The sequence below is a fragment of the Scleropages formosus genome, chromosome 8 (genome assembly GCF_900964775.1).
Source record: "Scleropages formosus chromosome 8, fSclFor1.1, whole genome shotgun sequence".
Lineage (NCBI taxonomy): Eukaryota > Metazoa > Chordata > Actinopteri > Osteoglossiformes > Osteoglossidae > Scleropages > Scleropages formosus.
Genome location: NC_041813.1, coordinates 1,576,390 through 1,602,722, shown reverse-complemented (window position 1 = coordinate 1,602,722; position 26,333 = coordinate 1,576,390). Strand labels below are relative to the sequence as shown.

Below are 26,333 nucleotides of genomic sequence, written 5' to 3'. Positions count from 1 at the left end.
AACATTTTTGATTTTTTTTTTTTTTGGGTCTGTTGCACAGCAAAAACTTGCACTTGAATCAGTGAGCATTTTCGATCAAGTACAAGGTAGTGAAGGAGATGGGTGGAGTTGTAATGTAACGGTAATAGATGGTTTGAGGAGTGAACGCTGAACTGGTATTCCTGTATTTTATTATGAGTTAGTGATAAGACTGATTCTGGTCCCCATTCTAAGTTGAGGAGCCTCTAATTACACAAGATGTGCTGCTTAAATCTAAACGTAGAAGATTTTGCTTCCCTTAATTCCCCCATCTCATTCTCAGCAGCTAAACATGTTGATAGATGAGCAACCACCAGTCAAGAAGTGGAAAAATATTTATTCACATTAACAATGAAACTATAAATTCAGAAGCAATCTGTACATTTTTTTTTTTTTTTTTTTTTTTACAATGTCACATTTGGCTTGTGTCCACTTATATATATGTTTATATAAATAAGAGAAAGTGTGTAGTGTTCCAAGTGACAGAGCAGTTAGTCGTCGTATACATGTTACAGTTCTGGGTTGAAGGTGTGATTGTTTGGGCCCTGAACACGGCTCTGCCTTAAAGCCCCCCTTAAGCTGTGATGGGACAACCTGTACACCACCTGTAAGGTTAGTATTAACAAGGCAGTAATAAATACTGCATGCAGGCCATCATGTTTTGAAGAGCTGGGGCTGGAAAAAAGTTGTCCAGATGCCCGTGTTGGAAAATTAACAAAACTGTCCCCCCCCCCCCGTCGATACCTAACAGCACCAGGGCCTTGTAAGTCTCAGCTGGATAGCCATCACCACACAATAGTATTTAAGAGGGAATACCTTTACGAGCACAATGGAGGGGTGTACACTTGCTATTTTAATAAGTGACGGCTCTTGAGCTGTAAGTGAGGGGTGGTACAGTGCAGAGGTATTGAAGTGATGAGCACAGAGGTTCTCCGGGCCACAGTCTGACATCTACACCTACACAAGCACGGGGGTGTTTCCTGTGCCGATGCAGTTACAGGTATTCCTAGAAAGGCTTCTCATAACATTCTCTAGCCATCACATTCAGGCCCTTGTACTGTCTGTCCTGCACAAGATAAGATGCAGTTATGCCTCATACACAATTTATAAAATAGTACAGGGGCTGCATATCCCAACTTGAAGGCAGATGCTGTGTGACTACAAAGTTGAACCTTATTACGGGGAAAGTAAACAGTTCAGAATTTATTTCTACTCATTTCCAGTGTGCTCCAATGTTTAGAAACAAACATTGTGAACATCACTATCAAATATATTGAGTCATTCAGCCTCTGTCTATTGCAGCTATCTGACAGAACAGGAACAAAGGGGGAAATGTTTGGTTTTCCCTGCCAACAAAAAAGAGGGCAGATACACGTCTCTACTGTACTTGTAACAAGTCCTGGTGCAGATGGGGTGTGTCTAGAGGTGGGCTCTTACCGTACATTTAATCACTGTTTTACCCTGGGCTGCAGGATGCCGGCTGTCATGCCTCACTTTCACGGGACCCGTTCCCCTAAATGCTCATCTTTATAGCAAGTAACTTTTCGTCGAAGGAAAAAAAATCTGGTTTTAAAAACAGCAACTCAAATTACCAAAAAAATAAACTTATACATCTTAAACATAAGATGGTGAGCCAAATATTCCCTTGCTGTTTTAAACAAATCACATTAATCCAGCTCCAAAAGTGAATTTACAGCAAAGCCATAAAATCTCCCCTTCTAAAACTGTCCCCTTTAATCACACTTACCCTTCAAATCATCTCCTTAAAAATACTATAGGTGCTGGTTATACCATGTAAAAGGAAAAGCTTCCCCCAGTCTGTGACAGCCCCACCAACCCATCCGAAAGTCACACAGCTGGGGAAGAAGCTTCTCCCAGCCTCATCTGTGTGTTTCCACTCTAAACCTCCAGGAAATGATAGTTGAGAATTACACTTACAAATTCCATCAGTGTGTAAAAGTGCCAGCAGCAGAGAGAAATTCCAGAGAGGCAGGAAGTGGATGGATGGATGGACGCAGCAAGCAGCTGAACGTTCTGGAAGGCAGGCAAGCAGACCGCCTGGGTGCGCTCACGCCTCGTCCTGCTCGGGGAAGTTGAGGATCTTACGATGGGCCTGTCGCAGATACTGCTGCTGTTTGAAGTACACCTTGAAGGCCCCTTTAATGGCCACGAACGCGATGCCGCCCTGGGGACACAACAGATGAGACAGTCATCAGCCAGGGCAGCTAACAGCAGTTGGCTTCTGCAGGACTGCAGGGCCACTGAGCAATGCCCTCTGGGAAAGTTAAAGGGCCATCCAGCTGGGGTGTGCTTAGTGCACCATGTAACAATGACAAACCATTTCTTTTAACACAGTTGCACATCTTCCAAAGAGAGACACACCTCTAAAACACAGCCCCAAACATGTAAGCTAAAGTGATAATGACATTGAGAAGGCAAAGAGCAGCACAGTCGCAAGAGCCGTGCACATGAAAAGCGCATCTCTAGCAGCCCACTGCACACACACCTGCATTCTTTGGAGTGTGTTACAGGCTACATGTACGGGTGCACAGATGCGTGATCGGACAACCCTGTCAACAGAGGATGGGTGTTTGCCCCAGAACTGAACCTAAACACACTTTACTTAATTAGCTCACACTTTTCTCCAAGGAAAATGACACTACTTACCCTGAGGAACCCATCCGTACAGCTGGGTACTTTTTACTGTCACAATATATGGTACTTAAAGGTACTACAATGGGAGCAAGTCTCACCCTGGGTCGAAGTGGAAGGTGCTGTGCTGCTCACAGTTACATTTACTCATTTATCTGACACTTTTCTCCAAAGTGTCTAAATTTTAATCTACTTACAACTATTTACCCATTTATAACTTTATGTATCTTGCACTCAAGGGCACAACAGTTGGGGGGGGGACAGATTTGAACCTACAGCCTTTGGGTCTAAAGGCAGCAGCTCTAATCCCCAGACTGCCAGCTGTCCCTATTGCGTACAGGAATGCACTGTACTACCGCTACTGAAAAGGCCACAGGATCTGCACTTGTGGAACACGAGGAACAAAAGGAAATTGGAGACACCCAACGCACCAGAATGGTCCTCTGCAGGTTGGAATTGACACTGCTGAACATGAGCTTGCCCACGATGGTGGCTATGGTGGGGAAGACAAGGGCGCCGCACAGGATCCGCGTGGCCGACACGTGGTCCGCTAAGGGACTGGCCTCTGCAGGGATCCGAGGGACAGGACAGCCAATCCCTGCATGAGAAACAGTTGGAGGAGGGGCCTGTCAGAACACCACACCCAAGGCTGCGTTCAGAACTCAAAATATGTTGTATGTATATATGTGCACACGTTTCCACATGTGTGTAATCGAGTGGAACCCGAGATGCTTCTGCAGGCCTGGGGCCACCCTCCACCGCTCCCATGCCCGCCAGCTCAGCTGGTGCTCATAAAGGTCGCAGGTTTGCGCAGCTTCCATCTGAGGCCTGGGTCCGGTTTCCTAACATCAATCACCCCACTTTATTGATGAGCTCAGTGGAAAAAAACGTCCACGGCGCTGGCTCAACACTGCTAACTCTGATCAATTGGGGCCAACCTGGCACGGCGGCCTGGGGAGAATCCAACAAGCGGCCGCCGGACTCGATACTCTGAAAGAACACCGCGTGCACTTTGTGCGTGCGTGTGTGTGTGTGCGAGAGAGATGAGCAGTGGTGCGGCATCACAAGGCCGCTGCCGTATCGCTTTCCCCTTGCAGGGTTCGCTTTCATCTGTGGTGCACATCTCTGCTCCTCAACCGCTTTCTTTCATTCCAACTCATTATTCATTAGCCCCGTCTGCATTGTGCCTCCTCTGACACTCTGCGCAATGTAACGGGGAGAGAAAGTACAAGTACTTTCTCATCTGAAGACCAGAAGAGGGCAGCCTTGTAGGAGCTCAAGTACGCATCATCCTCGGTTCCAGGTACGAACGCACAACGTTTTGCTCGTCATTCTCAGTCCCTCCGTATAAACGCGACACCCTTTTCGGAGTGAATGAGCAAGAGCTCGTAGCAGATCTCATGCTGAGGCATAGAGCCTTCACGACCCGTGTATATATATAGGAAACATTCTCCAATGACATTAAATCCATAGAAGTTTCCAGAATGCTTTTTACCGGAGCCACAAAGGAAGGATCAGGTTCATTTCACGGGTACATCCGCAATGTGCTGTTTGTGCTCTTAGCCTTTGTAACATGTACAGAGTTTAAAAATATTTGAAAGCTTCAGGTGCTCAGCAGACGTTTTGAGAGGACAGGTTTTGTCCTGGACTGCAGGAATAGCAGACACTGCCCACCTGGAAAGATGCTGTTGAGGATCTGCAGCTTGGTGGAGTACTTGCGCCACAGTCGCAGCACGTAGTCCTCCCAGCGAATCATTTTGCCCAGGATGAGCATGACGGGGATGGTGGGCAGACCAATGAGCAGGAACAGGGGGTCTGCGCGCTCCATCACATCCAGGCCTTCCTTGTGGCCCACCACCTAGAGCAGCAGAACCATGAAATAAGTCAAGAAAAGGGGTTTGGGTAGCACCTGGTGGTGCTGCCTTCTGCTTTCGTTTCCCATCTGGTGCTTTAAGTCTCAGAAGCACAGCGCATGCATCGTATAGCACTAAGTTAGCGACGTGTGGAGGGCAGGGATGTATCATGGAAAAAGGGGGATGTGAGCAGTGCTTTGACCTAGGATGGAGTCAGAGAGGGCTGCAGAAACAAAATGGAAGACGCAGCACCCTCTTAAAGAGTGCGCGAACATACTGCTGAGTGAGACTGCCTCCCGCTGCAATAAAGCGCATCCTCTTCAGCTCGCGAGCGACAACGAGCCTCCTAATGCCGCGTGACGGGATGGGGCGAGGCGCTAACCTGCATCACCGTGACAGCTCCGTAAGTGACCGCCGTCCAGTAGATGGATCCCACCATGATGCCAGCTGCGGCGAAGGGGCAGGCTTTGGAGATGAGCCGGTCGGCCAGGTCGAGGACGTACACCACCGGGCCTGTGGGGGCACAACCTCGTGAGACCGCATGCACTCGGGCAGTCAGAACGCTCGTCTCCTGCATGTCTAAGGACTCCATCACGGAGCGAACGTGCTGCGTTAGAGGCACTCGGGCCTGGAAAGATCAAACACAGTAGAGAGACAAGTGTGGCTCGGGGTACAGGTACAGCGGTACTTGAGGGCGTAGCCGTGTAGGAGAGCACGCTGCCGAATTTCCAGCTGTACGGTTCTGGAGCAGGACACTGACCTGTTCGGGGTAACTGCGAATCTGTCACGCAAAAGCATCCGTTAAACTACTAAATAACAAGCGGTACTTTGGAAGCGCTACTCCTCCTAGTCGCTCGCTACACACCGACCAAACACAACCTTCACGGGCCAATAAAAACACTGTGCGGAGTTTTCTCAATCCATGCACCACATTGCGAAGAAACGAGGTCAAAAATGAAAACAAATCACTTAATCAGACTGTTTACTGTCCGTGCACCGCAGCCTTTTCTTTCTGTACTCATGCTGCGAGTAATGGAAAAGAAAGGTGGAGAACGCAGTGCGCCGCAGTCCCTAACGGACCAGTATTCCACATGGACCGCTGCTGTGCGCCTCTGGGGCGAAGGGCCTTTCCTGTGACCATGCGTGGTCCCTCTCTGGGCCCATCGCCTGCCTCCAACCAGTTTGGTCTTCAAAGGGACCAGCATATTATGAGTGTGTGTGTGTCAGACAAGTCCATGTACACCCACTGTGGGCAGGGTCTAATATACTGGGTGCTGAACTTAAAACCAACCCGCACCAGAATTCTGCCTTAACTTCATTTAGCATTAATTCTCAAGCAGTGAAACCTTAATAGGCTTGTTAGTCTTAGATAGTCACAGTAAAGTAAAGCATTCTCTCTAAGACTTATTTCACCACCCCCACTTCAAACAATAAAAATAAAATTTTTTTTTAGGAGCTGTAAAGTTGAATGAAGCCACTCCCACATTCCCGTTCAGAGTGTGTTCGACAGCCACGCCGAAGACAGTTTAGATAACAGATAAGTGAAGAAAGTGAAAATCATTCATCTCTCTGGAAATTCTTCACTCGAACATTCGTAACACAAGGATCCAGCGTCGCCCCGTCTCGCACACCGCAGCTGCCTGACGCAGCCAAACAGGATTGACACAGAAAAGCTGCTGTGTCAAAAATATCTGCTGCTCTACAGCATCCCAAAAAAAGTATTTACTTCAGGTAAACGTCTGTAAGACCACCACAGGTCATTTTAAACAGCTAAATAAACAAGTCTGTTCCAGTGATATTTTATGTAACTGGGAAAATGGTCACATTCTTGTTTTCATTTATTTATTTATTCCTTTCCTTATGTGTGTGTTAGTCTTACACTGTGGGGGACAAAAAGAAACTTGTTCATATCTAACAGATAAGTGACAAAATGCCGAGCATTTCCAGGTAAAACTGACAAACATCTCCGGGCCAGGATGGATCCAGTCTACACTCCCTGTTGCACAACGGTCTCCATCATCTACCAAAAAAAAAACCCCCCCCTCCCCACACACACGAGCCCCATTATAACACATATTTATTCAGATGATGTGCTATATGATTCAATGACCATGCTGCTCATCCCAGTACAGTGTCACACAAGACCCTGCCACCATCTACACTGTGTGTGCGATCAGTGTTTGGGTGTTTGCCTTCTCTCAGCATTACCTCTAACTTCTGGTGGCAATTCTTTCATTTCCTTGCTTCCTAGTCTGACATCCATTACCCACAACTGTCTGACTATATGGCTAAGAGAGAAACATCAGGAAAGATCAATGTAAATTATGTACATGAAACTCGATTTACAGCTATAACTGCTTGTGTGTTTCAGAGGCATTCAGTATTTGTGATTACAGCTTCAAGATATACGATTTAAACTACATTTTGGACTTGAGACGACTTGCGAGGGGGTCACTGGCACAGAGCCATGTCATAAAAGGGGAGTGTCTCCGTTCTGCGGGACGTCATAAGAGGGAGCGGCGCTGCATTCCGATGTCCTCTTGATCCTACAGCAACCAGCGCCAAATACCGTCCTCAGGTTTACTGTAAGCTCCCTCTCCTCCTCCACCTGTATAGCAGCTTTGTGGGAGACACCTGGGTTGAGATGGTGGAAGCAATTTACTGTTTACTCCTTTACACAAGGGCAGCACCTTTCTCTTTAACCCAGACTGTAAGCCACATGAAAATGGTCCCACGTGGAAGGTGAGATCTCACGAAGCACTCGCCTCATGGCTGGAAAACAGGGGCCATGTGAGCTCCGTGCGCTGAGGTCCAAATTCTCTCAACTGACATCCTTGCTGGAACAGCTGCAATGTCTCTCCGCGCATATCCTTGCCCGCAGAGGTGAGCAGCTGACGGGTGCCTCCCCAAACCTCGGGTTTATAGAGCACGCGGGGGTTCGGGGTGCGAGCGCCTGTTCCTGTAGGTGTCTGGGGATCCTACTGTTGCAGTGGCCTAACCCAAAGGTCAAGAGGCGGGGCAAAAGGTTCTTTCTCTCACACACAAAACTCTGCGGGAGGTGATTTACAACAACAAAAAAGGTTATTTTAACAAGATGAATGTACAAATTAAAAACCAGCTTCCTTCCGAATTCCTTGAAACTGGGTGGAAATATTTGAGATCCATCCATGAGGGCGGAGAGGGAGTCTTTTGCGCCAGTGAATTCACCCCAGAGGCTCATAGAAGCAAAGGGAAACATTTTATGAGAATTTGGAAGCATAAGGGAAGGGAAGGGAAGGGAAGGGCTCGGCTCTCTGTGTAGAACTAAGCGCGACCCTGTGTGCACCTGTCCTCTTGCTGAAAGCAAATCAACATACATTTTAATCTAGGCCATAAACTCCAGAGGATACTGGAAGTCGCCTCCGCATCACTTCATGATCACTTCCAGGAGCGAAAGAGCAAAAACTACAGGGGCTGAATGGAGTCCTGAGGGACCTAAGGGATCCGAGAGCTTCCAGTAACTTCTGCAACTCTGAGGGTGCTTTTTGTCTTCAAGCCAGAGAGCAGCGCTGACCTCCCTGTTCGCTCCACTCTCCTCCTGCTCACTCACATTGCAGCCCTGCTCAGGGAAGTCATGTAATATTTACAGGAACGCAACCTGATTTCCACCCGCATACCGATCCGGGTGCTATTTTTAGCCGTGGCAGAACTTTATGGCGAAAGCGGTGGGTTGGAGGTGGTTCTTGGAGCAGGTTCCTGGAGCAGCTGTGGCTCATTCTAGCAAGAGCCTTGTACCTTGACTTGAGCAGGCATGGAGCGGGGGGGGGGGGCTTCCAGAACAACCAACTTCATTTATTTTGCTGGAAGCAGAAGGCAGATCGCTGCTGTTCAGTGTAAAAGCCAGACTGCAGAAAATGTTACCATGAGGTTTGGCAGACAATTAAAGCAGCAGCTCAGGAAAAGGTGCCCATTGTGGGTGGTTTTCGTTACTCCAAGCCCCGGTGCACTTCTGTAGGCCGAAACAAGCTCACTCAAAAGAGGGTGAAGCCAGCATGATCCTTTTAAAGCTGATGATGTGGCAGTATCTTCATGGTGGCGCTCCGTCACGACAACAGCCGTCACTGCCAGTCACAGTGACCCCCTCGGCCACTACAGCAGCACCGATTCCCACAGACGCTCGCATGCCACGGCTCGTCCGAGCCCTGCTGCGGGGAGAAACACTAAAAAAGAGCCAAAAAACTATGAGGCAATGAGGTCTTAAAGAGATTATATTAAACATGCAAAGGAACACAGACCGTTTCAGCAGTTCTGGGTTACTCGGGTACCTCGTACTGAACAGGTGACTACAAACGCACCGCTACAGATTTAACAGCCTTCATAAACTGATTTTAACATGCTTTCAAACATAAGTTTAATGATTTAGCTGAAGCAAGGTGATCTCAAATAATTCTATAGTTAAACTTCTGTTTACATGAACACTTGCTTTAAAAATACTGATATCACATTACCATTTGGTTCCATTTCTAAACTGAAACAGCAACTTTGCAGAGTTATTTATAGTCTCAAAACTTATGATGACGACGGTTGGCTTCCAATTCTATGTTTGGAATCCTATCAAAACTGGGTGATGACAATGGTAGTGGCTAAGCAGGAGGAGAGAGGGGGGAGAGAGAGAAGAAAAAAAAAAAAAATCAGAACACACTCTAAAGCACAGTTACTTCGAGAAATTAGTTAATACCAAGTACAAAAGTGGACAGACTTATAATACTAATTATTTTTAGAACTGAGAAGAGCAGTGTGCCAATAAAGTGTTTTCCTGTCTGTGGTTGCGGGGGGGGCTCCCACACTGTATCTGACACACTGCAGGTGTTTCTACACACCACCAATGTGGAGGACTAATGAGGCTCAATTGGAGGTGGCAGCATCTCAAAACGTACTCACAACCTCTGTCCCTGCACCCAACCTTTCATAGCGGTGAGGTTTCAAAGTGCACTGCAAAGAGACTGTGTGAATGACTAAACCACAAAGTGACCTAAGAAGTTTGCAGAAGCGAGACTTCAGACAATCCCATTCAGTTATAAATGACACATTCTCCATGGTAACACCGGGCCACATCACTACAGTATGTACAACAGTGTACCACTGGCACTCTCTCCATGTCTCTGTCCATCTGAGGGCAAATGAGGATACATTAAACTTCATAAGCAGAAGAAATATGAGAGGCTAGATGTAGCAGAGGAGCAGGACCAATATCACAGTCACACGCAGTCCAGCTAAACAGAAATCTGTTTAAAATCAAACCGAATGTCAGATTCGAGTCTCACTGGGGTCGCTGCATTCTCGTGAAGCCATGACCTAAATACGCTTGCAGCGAGCCACCGTGCTGACTGCATATTTCTCAGGAGATCCTCAGGTAATCTAACGGCAGCCCTGGAATTTCTCCTGCTTTCCGCCACTGCGCGTTTCAGCACTGAGTACGGTCAAGTGGGTCTTTCTTACTGCTGGAAGAGGAGGGGTAGAAAACAATGCTGAGTTTTTCCCAGCACCTGCCAGCAGATTCCACTATTTGGGAAGGGGGCAGGGGGGGTGGATTATTCCAGAATCCATGCCATCTGCTCTCTGTTGAGTAGATTTCTAGTGTGTGACCACTGTCCACACCTGTAGGGTTTAGAACCCAGTGACCACTAATTCCAGGCCTCATTCAGCACCTCTCCTGTATTGATGGAGTTAGGGTTAATTTCCTCTACTTTGTTTTTACTCTTTTCTATTTATTTTATTCATAGATTTTATTTATTTTGTTAATTTTAATTGTAGCAACAACATTAAGCTTCTCACAGCTCAGGATAAGTGCCTTGCTCAAGGGTACTATGCCAAGAGATGCAATTCAAACCTGGGTCCTAGAACGATGACATTACCTACTGCTTTCATAGTCCATTGAAAAAGAAATGACTGAACAATAAAACTGTCTGTATGTCAACAAGCTGGGTGGGTGGGAAGTGGTGGAAAATACTCATGGATGTAAATATCAAACTGTGAACCTCTGCTAAATAAGGGATAGACGGTTCTTAGGCCACAGTAATAGTTGGGGGCACTTTGCTCTGAAGTACCACATCTGGAACAAGGCAACTAGGAGACCTGGAGCAAACGATACCATGATGCTCTTCATACAGCAAGAAGCATGGCCACACCTCCTCTGAATGAGACAGCAGATACTCGTTCACCTGACAACAGGGACACAGTGGTCATCGTTCCTGCTGGGGACGGCTGTGCCTGCATGCGCCGGCTCAGAAAAGACCTTTGTTCCCTCTCTAGTGGGAAACGGGGGACATGGTTAAAATGCAAATAAATCATTTGCTCCTGTTGGAAGCACAGAGCCCCCTGCCCCCGAGGGTCACTGGGAAAAACATTCTGACTTTCAGAATGACAAAGCCTTCTGCCATCTTAACAGTGAAAATAAACTGAAGCCACTTCAATGGAACTTCCTTTTTTAATACTGTATTGCACAATATTTTAACTGCCACTTAAAATACACAAGTATGTATTCAGCAGTTGCAGGATTTAGCCCCCACCCCAGCCTTGATTCAGTCAACTGTATGAAATGTGCATGCACATGGTGGAGCGTATTTTTGACGTGTTCGCAGGGGTTCAACAGTCAGCACTCAGGACGGCCTGAAGCGAGAGCCCCCCCCAACACCACGCCCCTACATTTTGCTGAGATGAAGAGTCTGACTGTCCTGCTATTCCTGTTCAGAGCCCATGATTCATCAGTGATTCTGACAACCAGTCCTTGCTGCAGTTCCACTTGGTCAGCCTGGCATCTTCCTCCCCTATAAACTGCCTGGCCACACTGATGAGCAATCAAAATAATTATTTTTATTAGTTGAAGCTTTTCTCCAAAATGCTGTACCTATTTATACAGCTGGCTAATTTTTACTGAAGGAATTCACAGCATGTACCCTGTTCAAGGCTGCTGTGTTAGAAGTAGAGGGTTTCGAACCCAGGTACTTTGATTTCAAAGGAATAGCTCTAAACACCATGGTACCTGCTGTCCCCAAGCAGCACCAAGGCAAGCAGAGTTGTTTCAGTCACTACAGTATAGCCTTGATGTGCGAAAGGGCCACCAAGCCATTCATTCACATGGTGTTTAAGGGGGTGACTTTGCATGACAGCAATTAAAGCACTTCAGTGCAACCCCTCTACCTTACCACCTTGTTATTCCTGCCATATATAGCATGCCCCCCACACACACAAAGTCTTATTACAGGCACACACCTTCCATGGCAGGAGGAAGCTGACAAAATGTATAAACCCATTTCAAAGCAATGTCACTCCAGGGGAAGGGTAAGGCAGAGATGTGTGTGATCAGCTCTCCTGGGCGCCTGCACCTGGAGAACAAGAGCACTCGTTCAACAGATGTTCTCCAGCAAGCCTCTGCTGCATCGCTGCTGGAGTACGGCTGCCACGGTTTGTTTTTCCCCCTCCTTGTTTCGGCTCAAGGTTAACAAGGAACCTTCACAGCTGGCTGCAGGGGCACGATGAGGTACCTCCACAAATAACTGCACACGGCCCTTGGAAGAGTGACAGCACAGTTTCTCAAGTGAGTGTTTGTTTGCATGATAGGGTACAGAGTGGAAAACGTGAAAAAGGTGTATGGAGACAGTTTTCAGAAAAAGCCACGTCACAGCAAACTAGTCTCCCAAGGACCTCCCCACCGTTACGGTCACATCAGTGCATCTGTTCATTCATTCTCTCTATAGGGGGCAATAGTTTCCCTAACCTGCACACAGGGCCATACCTTGGGAAGTGGGAATAGCTATTTATTTTCAGCTAAACAACTGGACGCTTTCCTCAGCTGCAATCTCTAACCGAACAGCAGATGAAGTCCACAGGCATGAGGAGCACCGAGAACAATGGGGTTCACCCTGCACCAAGGGGGTGAACAGATACATGTGCTGTCTGCAGACCTCAGTGGTGAACAGGACCACGTTCTTCTGGACGACTGCATCCCTTCCTGCTGACCTTCACCAGCACCTGTCCTTCCTACAAGCCACACTAAGCTTGACGGCATCGAGTGTACCATTTTGTGACACAAATGCCGAGGATGAACTGGAATTATAAATCTCCTTCTGTGCCTGTGCAGTTACTGACTAATATTTTGTCCTCATATTGATTAAACTATATAATTAGAAAGCAGAAATGAAGTGACTTCTCAAAACAGAATGGCATGCGGAGGGGGGGGAAAGAAAGCCATTTAAAAATAGAATCCAGTATCACTGCTTCTGTTTTTTCCTTTTAGTCAATTTCTGTGTACTTATAGCAGACATTGAATTACAGAATTTGTATTTACAGTAAAATACTGCAACACCCACGCATCCCAACAACGCACCATGACTGTGATTCTCCAAATTCTCTCTGATTCAGAGGCTTATGAAAATAAAGGTTAGATTACAAGTGACACCTTTGTGGTGTGGTGTGTGTGTTCTGTGGGGTTTCTTTGCGCTCCCCTACCCAGTTTAGGGAAGACAATGAGGTACTCGGCGTTGCATTGGGGGCAAGCCACACGTGCCGTGCTGTTGCCGCGCTGCTTCTCATCCACCCAGCGCTGCAAGCATGCCTGGTGCACCCATTTGGTGGAGCCACGGCAGCGACACGGGCGCACCCACTCTGCGGTGCGGTCATCCTCGTCTGTGGCGAAGCACACCCAGCAGCTCCTGTTGTACAGAAAATAAAGGGGACACTGTCAGGGTGCATGGATGAAGACACACACACAGACAAACACGGACATGGACTTTTCTGCATCCAGGATGCTCCTGAAACTCAGGGAGAAGGCAAGAGGCAATGGGCAGCCAGGTCTGCCTATATCCAATGCACTCCAACCCCTGCATACTGATAAAAGCTCAACACATCAGTGGAAAGTGGATCAGTGCTTTGCTGCAGCAACCCGAGTGCCTGCAGCACTGACTCTCTCCCTCACACACACACACACACACCAAGCAGGCTGGTGTACAGGTCCACATTCCACAGTGTTGAAAATATGAGTGAAGAATGAAAGAACAAAAGACTGACACACAGTCCCATTTCATCATGTAGAGGCTGTAACAGTGCAAATTGCCTTGAGCTTGGCATCAGATAAATACAATATTTCTCTACATTTATATTTCCTTTATATATAGGAAATAAAGATTTCAAACTCTCCAGAATCCAATGGAAATGCAGTAAAAAGGAGGCATGAACACAAGACAAACATAATTGAGCAAACGTACATTTTCACAGGTACTTTTGCAGAAGAGTCTGGAAAATTACAAGCAAAGTGAGCAGAAGGAGTCAAAGAAAACAGGTTAAGTGACTTTTCACTTCTTTAAAAGGGCGTTTCACCTCATACGCTTAAGATTTTTCCCATAAAGGTGGGAAAACAAACAATGCTTAGACAAACAGAAGCAAACTTTCCAACTTCTGAAACTACACTGGTGTTAAGAGTTAGATGGAGCGTTTTATTAGCCAAAGATGATGATGTAAAGGAGGAGCTCACATGTTGCCTCCCTGCTAACACTTCCGTCTGACACATGTACCGATGTTGAACCAATGCCAAGAGGAAATTGAGGACGTGCTCCGGTCACCAACTGGGCTACACAGCATAACCGAACATCAATCATGCCACCCTGTCGGCAACGTCGCTCCTCGACCACAGCACACACCAACGAACGACAGCTAGGGGGACAGCGAGGTAAACGGGGTCCTGCACATGCATATCACCACAGCAAAGACTCCAGATGACCCCACGAACCCTGGCGTGGCTTGGGGTGCGAGTGACAAAGACGACCACCCACTAACCGTTACACACTGGGAGCTGAGTAGCAGCCCTTGAGCTCTCACTGGGATTATGTTACCTTCTCTGGTTTACCACATTTAAATTTACCATTTATATTTGGATTGTTTGTGCTGCGCAAAAGGATACCTCATAATGACACGCAGGGGTCGGTGTGCACATCGCCACATCCATTACGACACATTCCTTTCAATCTGTTCCTAGTCAGCTCAGAAGCCAAATAACAGTGAAAGCATCCACACTGCAGTAAAGCTCATTGAACCTAAACCTCATATCCTGCTCATTCACCCGTTAGTCTAGACAAAGCAGATCGGCAGGAAAACTCCAACAGATAAGCGATTAGATGGAACAACAGTTGGTCTTTCTTGGAATTAATACATTCATATCTATTTGTTCACCTTTTATTACATAACAGCAAACCCACTTCAGTGTATTATCAGAGAGAAATCTCCTATAATACGGACTCTGCATTCCGTTTCATGTTTGTAATAAACACTTTTTACCTACCCTGCTGTGGCTCTTACAGCCCCTTGAAAAAACTGCAGCTTATTCCACTGTTCACTTATTAATCACATTATACATGCTTTACAAAAAAAATAAAATGTGATATTTAAATAACTAACTTTAGACTTTACTTTGAATGCCATGATAGATGAATATAAATTAATCTTTTGGAAGAAAAAGATGTGATTTTTTTTCACTATTGTTCTGAATCAGAACAAATTCTGATTTTTAAAGTGTTGAAATTCAAAGCGTTACTAACTGAGGGGTGAAGTGTGAGGCCCTGCAGCTCCGCACTGTAACGACCGAAGGGTCCTCTGCAATGTCAGGGGTCAGAAAGAGTTTTCAAGCCACATGACACTACAGTTGACACAGCTGATATCTACAGTACGGTGTTAGCGCAGCCAACCAGGGTTGTCATACTCCAACCAAGTGCCTTATCTATAATTGACAGGGTCACGTCAAACTTTTGCCAAAACAAGATAAGCCCACGTGGGCTCAAAATTGAAATAAGTGCATGTGTTCTAAGGAGCAGCTGAGAGGATGTTTGCCACTGACAGCAGCAACTCTGAAATGAGATCTTGGTATTTCTCAACACAGTTTTTAAGTTGTACCATGACTTCATAGCCCCCAAGGTCCATGCCGACTAGTTCTGCTATGGCTGGTGGTCACAGCTCTCCCTTATGATACACACCCCATAAACTGCAAGCAGGGTAAATTACACCAGAACAGTCTCACTGCAATACAATCTTAAGGTGCATCCATCCATCATAATTGTAACCAATTCATGGTCACTGTGGCCTGTCCTAGGAAACAGAGGGCTTAAAACCTAAAAGGCTTCAAAGCGGACACGAATATCACGCGGGAACTAGGTCCTCCAACAAATGTGCTGGCAATTATTTTGAAGCTGCTCCTTGGCTTTCTTCAAAGAAGCCCAGACACGATGCGGTGTGGCCACGCAAGCTTGTGGAGGCTGGACCGGATCACATAATATGCAATGCATAATTAAAGGCCGGCAGCTCTACACAGTGAATAATGGATGGGAAATCTGTGGCAGTCTGTCGTCGGCCTTCGCCTTGCACTGTCGGCAGCACCACAAGGGCCTCCCGGCCACTGCCAGCTTCTCCGCTTTCTGGCCGTGAATAAAACATGGCCCTGCGTGAAGCACGCAGGAGCCGGGGTTTGGGTTCAGAAAGGCTCTCTGGTAACAGACACAACACGATTGAGAGGCTCACACAATGAACAAAAGCATAGCAGAAACCCTCATCGCTCCCTCCCTCACTGAGAAGAATCGATATTCCGAATGTGGCCGACAGTTGCGCCTCGCCTCTCATAGCAATTCGCTGGGTCGATTTTGCCCAGCATTCAGGGATGCACCAAAGCCTGCAGCTCACAGGCTGGGATATTTGCAAGCTTGTGCCCAGCACGAGAAATTAACTCTGAGCACATGCACTCTTCACCGAATACCTTTGGGCACATGCTAATCAATTACTTTCCTAATTTAAGAAGACAGTAGGGCAATAAAGGGTTCAAAGGATCGAAACCATCTCCTGGTGTAGTACCCCTGAGCAAGGAACTTACCCTGACCCGATCCAGAAAAAATTTGCGCAATGTGTAAGTAGTATAGTATAGTAAGTAGCTACTATACAAACCTAGCACTGTAGAACTGAAAGAAAGAAAGAAAGAAAATTCACTATATATTTAAGGAGAACTAGAAAAGCTGTGGATACACTGTCCCTACAAGATGAGAAGTCAGGAACCCTCCCCACCCCTGTGATGGTCCAAGAGGCAAACTGAACACAAAAGGAGGAAAATGTCACCTCAAATCCCACCTTTCTCAAAAGCTTTCTGCTACTAAACTCAAAACTAGCTCACAACGAAGGCGTGAACATGCAACAACTGACTTAAGGGTTGACATGATCAGGTCAATGAGGGCATCTCCAATGGACCAGAACACTGGAAAACAACAATGGGACCCAAGACTTGAGCCACTTCTCCAGTTCCTGTAACACAGTCTCCATCATGACAGAACCTGGAAGGCCTCTGGTTTCAGAACATAGACTTCACCCTCATGCTGCTGATTCTCCACCCTCCATCCAATTTCAATGTGCTTCCTTTTCAATGTGCAGCCTATCATTTCACTAATGTGTATAGATTTTCTGTCTCAATCCAAGCATTTTGCTCTGGTTCACTGGAAACAGTTTATCCTTTTTTTTTTTTTTTTTGATCTCAGATCAATTGTCTAATATACATTTATACAGGAGAGCACAGTAATGTGGAGGAAGATTAAAACAACCTTTTGGCTTGATGTTCACTCTTCTATCCTGTGACCTGGCATAAAGGGGAAAGACAAAATGTACACATGTTATTTGCGAGAGGTGGCTCACAACACCCAGAGCGCTCCTACCTATCGTTGGCAACAGTCCATAATTAAGCCATTTTCTCAAAATTTTCCCTACTTTTTGTACAACACCCAGCACACTCCCTAGTGTTGAAATTTAGTTTTCGGCTCCTGGCCAAATCACAGGATGGTTTGATGGTCCAACTCACATTCAGCACTTTCAGCACTCACTGCAACATGAAATTGCCAAAAGCATCAGGACAGATAACTCAATAATAAATAAATAAATAAATAAAATAAAATGGAAAAACTGGTCACAGCCCTACAGAAGATTTGAGTCACAACTATTTTTAGAGCAGACCACAGCGGACATCCTATGAGGATCTATTTGTTGGGTTGAAGGATTGTCACTGAAGGCTTCAAGCCAGACAGCTCTGCAGTACCGCCTCTCGCTTGCAGCTAATACATAATGGCCTCTGTCCCAGCTAAGTGCCATCAGGTGCTGTGACTCTGAGGAGACCCCTGGCTGGGCTAAGTACAGACCATACCTGGGCATGTAAAACCAGCCCTCTCCTCTCTGTTGGAGAATAAAAACAGCAGCCTCCTACAGGTTGATGATTGTGCCTTCACACCATGCTCAGGGCCTCTGCAAGGAGAGGAAACATACCTGGAGTGATAGAGCAGCTGTCACAGGGAGCCATGACTGCCTCATGAGTCAGAGACCAGGAACTCCTGCAGAAGGCTGCGCTCTGAATCAACAAGCTATCAACAAGCTACAATAAACTAAGTGCTGGCTATTCTCTTTCACCTGCTTACTAAACACAGAATTACAAGGAGAGCTAAACATACAACCTAACAGCCAACAGTGAAAACTAACAGCTTGGCAGCACTTGGGCCTGAAAAATATCACTCATTCATAGAAGACTTTTTTTTTTTTAAAAAAAGAAAAAAAAAAAGGGGGGGGGGGGGGGGGCAATGGATCTTGTGACCTGGGGTAAATATGGATCAAAGGAGAACTTGCTTTTTCCTGTCTGACTAATTGTTGCAGAGGAGTTGGGAAGTTCTGGGGTTAATGCCATCTGGTGTTGAGGATGTCATGTGGCCACTGCAAAGTCAAAGGACAGGATGCAGTAAGCTGACAAGAGGTCTTTGTCAGCAATAATCTACATGCCACTTTGCGGCACATCACAACAGTAGATGTTTTTTCACAATACATCCACCAGTGTTACTTGTACATTTGTGTACTTTATGTCAATGTGGCAGATGAACTGAGAGAAATGTAGTTGAGACTTGGCATACTTGTGTTGCTGACGCTGATGGATACCGAGAATCAGATACTGTTGAAAAATAGCAACTGAGCAACATCTGGTAATGAAGAAGTGTCACCTGGTCAGCTAAAGAAGCCAAGTTAACACATGACAGCCATCACTAAACATCATTTCAACACCACCAGCATGTGGAAAGGGTGCATAAAGGTCACAAAAACACTGCAGCGGTATTATGAATTATCTGAACAGCTGTAAGACCTGCTCATCAGGAACTCTAACCACTTCAATCAGAGGATAGCCATTCAGGACTTTAATCTCAGAACATATTCATGGCATTTTTCAAATTTCATGCCATAATTTTCAAAGAGATTTGTTTTTCAGAAAGAGAAAAAAAAAAAATTTTGTATAAACAGGCCATCTTCCATTATTATGGAGACCCTCTTGTCCAGTGCAGGCTCGAGCTGATCTGAAAGCTATCCTGGTAGCATAAGGCAAGACAGGGTACATACACCCTGCATAGGAGGCCTGTCTATCAGTAGGCAATCACATGCAGACACTCACATACTTACAGATACACATTTAATTAACCTGAAATACTCTCTTTGGGCTGTAAGAGAAAATTGGAACACCCAAAGGAAAGACAGGGAGAACATGCAATGTATGCACAAACAGAGCTGGATTCAAATCTACAGCCCAGGAGTCTCGAGGCACTAACCAGCTATACCACCTTGAGTCCAAAAGGTATCCATCCCCATGGCTATCATTTTACCTAGTTGTAAAAATGAAACACCCAACAGCTAGTAAAAATATAGCCTTTTTTTAAAAAATAAACTGTACAGGAAAACCTTAAGCCACTTTCTCTACAGCATGGCTCCTAAGCAGTGAATACAGGTACATTTCATCTTACAACAGTGAGGTCTACCATTGTTTCCCTTATCCTGGGTCAGCACATGGAACAAGTCCCCACAGGGCGTCAAGCTGCCGTTCATACACGTGACTTGAGATGCGGGGCCCTGTCAGTCAGCTGACTGACACACTACCGCCCTTTTCTCATGGCTTCACAAACCTACCTCCTGGGTTACTTAAGAGGACCTTAATCTGTTCTATAAAGGACCCCTTCACGCAGCTCCCATCACGTGACTGTGGGAAAAGTGATGCAGCCACGATGGAGAGGCTCGGGAGAGTTGGCCGAGCCCCATGCTTGAGGGGGAAGCTAGAGGACTGCAGACCTTTCACCTGCGGATGGAATGCCATTGGACAGACAGGACACGAGGACAGGAAGGGCAATTCTGCCAGACCAAAGACCAGGAAGTAGACTTAAAAAGAAAGAAGAGATTCTTACACTTCCTCACAGAACCAAACCCATATAAGAACAATTGAGAAAAAGTCAAACCTAAAATGACATCTTGATACTGGCTATTCCTTGAAAATGAAAAGTTGTGTTTATGCTGTTACCCATTACATGAAAGTATCAGCAAAATTAATAAAAATTTGTTGTTTCAAAGTCTTTTTTTGCACCCCCTCCTTTTATACTCACTGTTATACTTTTCTTTGTATAGTTAAAAGGGGATTATAACAGATTCAACACAAAGATTCTTTACCGAGTAGATGATGAATTTACCAGCACTACTTCTTATTTAATCCCGTCTTCGGTAATAGCCAAATTTAACAGAGGGAAAAGGAAAAAGGGAGACAAGGACTGAAATGTGCCATTTGGCACAGGTTCCAGCTTTCAGGTCTGCTGGCCCTCATTGCGTGCGTCTATATGTGGGCATGGGTTGCCAGGGTGGGCTCATCTCTCCAAACCCAACTACTCCACTACACATGACGAGTCAGAGGACTAAACCAATCCTGTAAGAGTGGTCCAAGATGCCCTTTCCTCCACTTCTGAGCTCAACAAAGTATTTTAGTCAGGAGACTCCATTAGCGGTACTCATTTTACTGTGCCGATTACTAACTACAAACTAATATCTGTAACCTCTGCCAGAAAACTGTTCACTTGTATCATGCATCTTGCAATGCACCAGGAAATACCATCAGTGATGTAATTGCTGTTTTTCAATATCAGACACCCCCACTCAGGCAACATGACCAAGGTTGATCAGGCCTAGACTTTCGTCCAGGTACCGCATCCTTGACCCCAAAGCTTACCGCTCCTGATCCACAACCACCTAGATGTCTCCACAGCCACAGTAACAACTTCCCCCCTCTGGCTTCCTATGATATTCAACAGATTAAACTGACGGGGGGGGGGGGGGGGATCCTCTCCAAAAAAAAAAAAAAAAAAGGCACAAAGCACTTTCCATTGGAACTCAATAACTGGATTTTAAAAAATACATTACTGTACAGGCAGTTATATGCAAAACGCATCCGTATTTTAAACCCGAGTGAAAACGCCGAACTGAGTAAAGTAAAATAGCATTTGCACAATAGTTTACAGGTGACCAAGAAACTCCAAAGTCAACACTTCCCAATTATGGATCTTGATAACACCTTCGTATTACAGGAGAAGTGTATCATGTTCTGTTGGACTCAGGAGGACCAAAGATCAATGAAGTCCTCAAAGAGAAAACACGATTACTCAGTAACCAGAGTGAGTCGCTCCAACACAATAAAGGTGCCTTACCCTTGCTGTGCCAGCGTCCATCTGAAACATATCTTGGGGGGTCAAACATGTTAGCTTGTTACCCCTGAAACCATTGAAAGAAGGGCTGTGAACATTACAGTGAGAGATCTCCACCTGTTACTGGCTCACCAATTCAGCTCATGACTAGTCTTCAGCTCAGACACATTTTAAAGGACAGGAAAGGTCAGTCAATAACAGCACAGACAGCTGCTAATGTATGACTAACAACTCAAACTGGAGTGAAGTGAGAGAATTTAAAATAAGGAGGGGGGGGGGGGAGTTTCATAACTGAGAAAATCCTAACCCCAAATACAAGGAGTCTATAAATGGACAGAAAACATCTAACAACTTAAAGACTAATGATGACAGTGCATGCCAAAGTTCATGGGCTATAAAACATTGTAAGCTGTGTTCAAAGGACTCAGGAAGGCATTCCTCTCCATGGAGATTCACTACCTTGGACAACATGCAACCGTTTCAATCTTACAGACTCTGTAACCCAGTTATTTGGGTTTTTTTTTTTTTTTTTTTTTTTTTACTGGAGCAAGTGGTTTACTCAAGGATGCCAGTCCAGTATCCCAAACTGGGCCCAGGTCAAGATTCAAAATGTTGAAATAAAAATAATTTTTTAAAAAAAAGTTGTCTTTAAGGTTATAGTACTAAATTAACTAACCTATTTAAAAATACCTAGCCTAATCAAGCACCTAGCCTACTTGATTTATGAGATATATGAATGGTTACAGAAAACAGATAGAGGGATGATGCTAGAGAAGCCAGCAAATGAGAGCGATCTTGTGACTGACATTGTACAATTTCAACAGACAGATGTGGACGGAAAGAACTCCAGACAGACAATACAATGCTGGAAAGAGCGATTCCCCACCCCCACAATCCAGCAAAAAGCTGCATTGCAGAGGGACCCGGCTGCCCCTGCTGGCCACGATAACACAGCCCCTGGCAGGCCTGTATGCTAACACGCCCCTGTGTGAAAGTGACGCAGACTCACAACCCTACATCACACATCTACTACAATAAAAATTTTCATTACAACATCAGCAAGTACATGCTCTATTATCATGTTATGCTTATAACTATGAAGCACAAAAAATTATTTAAAATTAACTCATAAAATAGGAGCTAATGGGATGAAAGTGACAGAGAGTTTAAACCGGAATGAACAGTTTGTAGTTATAATTGCTGCTGTAATTTCACTATTGCTTCAATGTGAGAAGTTCCATTTAATATTTAAATGAAAGGGAAAAGTGTACGGCCCGGCGGGTGCCATTTCAGGCCTGAGCTTGGGTGATACTTTAATTGAAATTCCACAGAGGACACACAGCGGTGCAAGCGAGGGACGAGGGCATAAGCATGAGCTGCAGCAGAAAACGGCAAGCACCCATTCGGGGATCCAGGTACTCTGAACAGAGAGGAGAGAAAGAAAAGGGGGGGGGGGGGAGATTCAACGCTGAATTTACCATGAGCAAATGGTGTAATCAAGCACTTTTTCAGAATGCAGTGATGCATGTTGGTATTCCAGCGAACGCTTAGTGCGGCAGTATCAAGAAGGTCAGGATGTGGAAAACAGCCTTGACATCAGGAAAGAGGAGAGGGGGGAAGAAGAGGAGGGAGGAAAAAAAAAAAAATCAATATCTCACTTTTCAATTAAGACTAAACGTAGGACTGGTCAGATCCTCCAATTTCTCAAACTTATTGCAACATTACGTATCTGAATGCCCTGGAGGAAAAAAAAAAAAAAAGCATAGTTTACATTCAAGTCTCAACCGACTGCACACTGAAAGCATAAATCTCTATATTTACAATTCAGGATTCACCTCATCAACACTAACATTTCTGAAGCTATCCTGGAAGAAAAGAATGGAAAAAACATTCCAGAAACTATTTCATAAATATTAGTATTCAAGCAGCTATTAGATCTGGATGTCTGCAAAAAACTGCTTGAGCTCAAAGGATTACTACAGTTTCTCTTCTACAAAAACAACCTTATATGGCTAGCAAGATCCTTCTACACAACAGAAAACAAACGCGTCAACATCAAAAAGGTGATTATTTCCAGCTACTGCAGCTTTCCCAATAATGGTTTGACACAGATGTTGCATCACGAAGGAGACTTTTAATTTGGTTGCATTTATTACATTTAAATAATAAAGATTATTAAAATTTTAGTTGTAACCTAAGCTTGAGCCCAATTAAAAGATCTCCAGAGCCCAATTATTTTTTTTTTTAATCAATCCAACAATTAATAATCAAAAACCCCTTGCTCAAAGCAGGGACATAGTGGTCTGGAGCCTATGCCAGAAACACCAGGTGTCAATCAGGGTACATCAGTTTAACGCAGGGCAATCACACACACACATTCCCCTACTCATTCACACACTAACGGAATTTACAGTCGCAAATTAACCTGAAACTTGTCTTTGGACTGTGAGAGGAAAGTAGTGCACCTGGATGAAACCCAAGCAAACATGCGGAGAACAAAGACAGAGCCAGATCTATACCTATGTCCAACTCCACAGCCCAGGAGATGTGAGGACCCAGTACTACACACTGGGTCACCATGAAAACAAGAAAAATCATTCAACAAGATGTGAAAGACTCAGATGAATGTGAAATGAGGAAAAGACACTGTCCCACTGTACAGCACATTTTATGCGCTGGTCTATTGTTTTAAGGAGGAGAGGTATATCCAATAATTGAAATAACTGGGTCCATTCAGGGTAGTTATGGCAGTAGGCATCATCACACATGCCACCAAAATCCGTTCCCTTGCTTTGTCACTTTGAAAGTGTTACCTCTGATGCAATATGTGCGTAACACTGAAAAATTTCAAACTCCATTTAATGGAAAATTACGAAGAAACCGGAACCACAGGGGGGGAAAAAAAAAAAAATCATAACACCATCAGCCAACAGCAAAAGTTCCCAATGAAAGTAGCATAAGTGCGTCATACCCACTTTCCTACTAACAGAGAAAAATAAGAGAAATTTCTCCAAGGAAATTACGGTCATTATGGCAGTTTGAAGGTAACAGCAGCACAGGACTTTTCTAAGGTGTTGTTCTCATCAAGTCCAACATATTTCAGATGTATTCAGAACAAGAGGTTCAGAGCAGATGCCCAAGCAAATGTTCTAAATTACTGTTGTCAGATTCTATGTTTTTAGGCAGAAAATAAACTCGGCCACATATTTTCGCAAACATTATCACAACGGTGTGCCCTTTGACATACCATCAACTCCATTTTCAAATTATAAATATAAATGCTGTCGTGTGGATTGAAGGTATTTCCTGTCACTCAACAGAAGAAAGGCTGACAGCCGCTGGTCTAGATACAGTTCTCCACTCCCCTTGATCAGTGCAGTTCTCCACTAGACTACCTTAGTACTTCAGCAAACAACTGAACTGAGTATTACTCTTAATTGGACTCATTTTTTCTTCTTCGCACTCAGCAGTGAGGCTAAGTGGTTTAAAGAGATGAAGACAATGCAGCTCATCAGGACATGGGTTAAGAACCAGGGATTTCTCTCCAATTAGCATGTATCATATACCCACGTTCTGGTCTCTGATCCGTGTGACCAACTTCCCATACCAAGACGACACACCTCAAGCGAAAAGTACTTGATCTTTTGCATAAGCTGACCTTGTTCCTGAGAAAAGCCATTGTTACGCAAGCAGAAAAGGGCTGTGGTTTAGTCCTGCTGGAATAGTGTTTCAAAAGGCAAGTCAACAGGATACACTGTACGAGTACTCTTTTCCTTATAGCCATGATATACCGGTTCCTGTGCCCTTCTTGATTTCGTTTACTGGATGAAACAAGCCCACAGCCCATGTGCCCCTGACTGATAACATACATCTCTGCTGTCCATCCCATAAATATTCAATGGTCATTCATAAACCTAGCAGGAGACACTGATGAGGCGAGGAAAAACCATCAAAGAGCTGGTCAGTTGAAGACCAAAGCATAACCTAACTGCATAAATAGTGTAACACAGCAAACCATGAAAGGTCACATATAAAACTGTCAAATAAATGAAGAATAAATTCTGCAATAAACTGACCATTATTAAATTGCCCAAACACAACACAAAATCAAAAGAAAACAAAAATAAAACATCAGTTAAAAGTGTATATTTTCATACTTTCAATTAATTCACTCAAGTGTCAACAGCTGACTTCCAACATACTGTAGTAGTATTCAAATGAGAAAGTATGGCATCATAAGACTGGAAAAAAAATGAGCAAACTAAAAACTGTTAAAACTGTAACAGCCACCTTGAGGGCATCTATTGAAACAGGTTACAGTGACAGCGCAAAACAATGAACAACAAGCATCACTGGCAGCTCAACACATTGGGTATCAGCTGATCATAATATCTGCAGTGCTGTGTCTCTGAAAAACACACCTCGGCTCGTGTCATTTCTTCAACACCTTGGGCTTGTCCACCCTTAGCCTAGGAAGGCAGCTGACACACAAAAACAAAAATACACAAATACCGGCTTCAAACGCACATGCACAGAAAACTAAACCACGGATAAATCAATTAAATACATACTTTTTTAAAATTTTTTTACACACATATTACGTGTAAATTTGGAAGTGGAAGGTTTTTCTAGTATAAGAATAAACGATGATAATTTAGTGAGGTGTCCCGAGTCGGCCTTCACACCTCGTTGAATTTTTTTACCCTCCGCCGCACTGGCGCTGTACACTGTTTACCCCAATTAATATTCCCATGTTATGTATTAGCGGGTGCACAAAAGCGAAGAGCACTCACCTGTCCAGAATCTGTTGCATCACTACCGCGCTCTGCTCCGCCATCAGTGCGGGAGAATAAACGTAGGAAGAGCGTTTAAAAAGATGCAGAAACAAACGATGATATGGCGCGACGGCTGAGGGGCGAGCGGCCTACTGCGTCCGGAGGAGGAGAGTGAGGCCTCAACGCGGACAACGCCAGCACCTTCCACACTCAGCGCACGAAAACAGACACACTCCGGTACCTCAGTTCTCACTTCACCACCGTAATAAACACATAAACACAACTTCTACGTCCTCTTCTTGTTTCCACGTCCGAATATCGTCCCGCAACTGTAACAAATTATTTGTTATTAATCTAATCGCGTAGCTTCGTCCATTCGACTCCATTGACTGTCGTTTCCTATGAGGTAACAAAGGGGGTGGTGGCAACGCACGTTTCGTCAGCGGGGCGTCTCTGCGTCATAAGAACGTACCCAATTACAGAAAGCCAAAGCGACA

At 45.0% G+C, this 26,333-nt stretch overlaps 1 protein-coding gene across 1 annotated transcript; it reads right to left on the bottom strand.

The window, feature by feature from the left end:
- Positions 1-1,477: 1,477 nt before the first annotated feature.
- marchf5 (membrane-associated ring finger (C3HC4) 5) lies at positions 1,478-26,267 on the bottom strand. The gene is made up of 6 exons (XM_018738073.1): positions 25,855-26,267; positions 13,011-13,213; positions 4,906-5,036; positions 4,345-4,528; positions 3,102-3,268; positions 1,478-2,203 (listed from the first exon to the last, which is right to left on the bottom strand). The coding sequence occupies exons 1-6, from the start codon at positions 25,896-25,898 to the stop codon at positions 2,087-2,089; spliced, it is 846 nt and encodes a 281-aa protein (XP_018593589.1). The 5' UTR covers positions 25,899-26,267; the 3' UTR covers positions 1,478-2,086.
- Positions 26,268-26,333: the final 66 nt, after the last annotated feature.

Coding starts and splice junctions, on each gene's coding strand:
- marchf5 (XM_018738073.1), bottom strand. CDS start 25,898: ATGGCGGAGCAGAGCGCGGTAGTGATGCAACAGATTCTGGACAG. Junction 13,214..25,854: donor ATGCAACAGATTCTGGACAG/GTGAGTGCTCTT, acceptor TCTGTACAACAG/GAGCTGCTGGGTGTGCTTCG. Junction 3,269..4,344: donor CCTCAACAGCATCTTTCCAG/GTGGGCAGTGTC, acceptor TTTCTCATGCAG/GGATTGGCTGTCCTGTCCCT.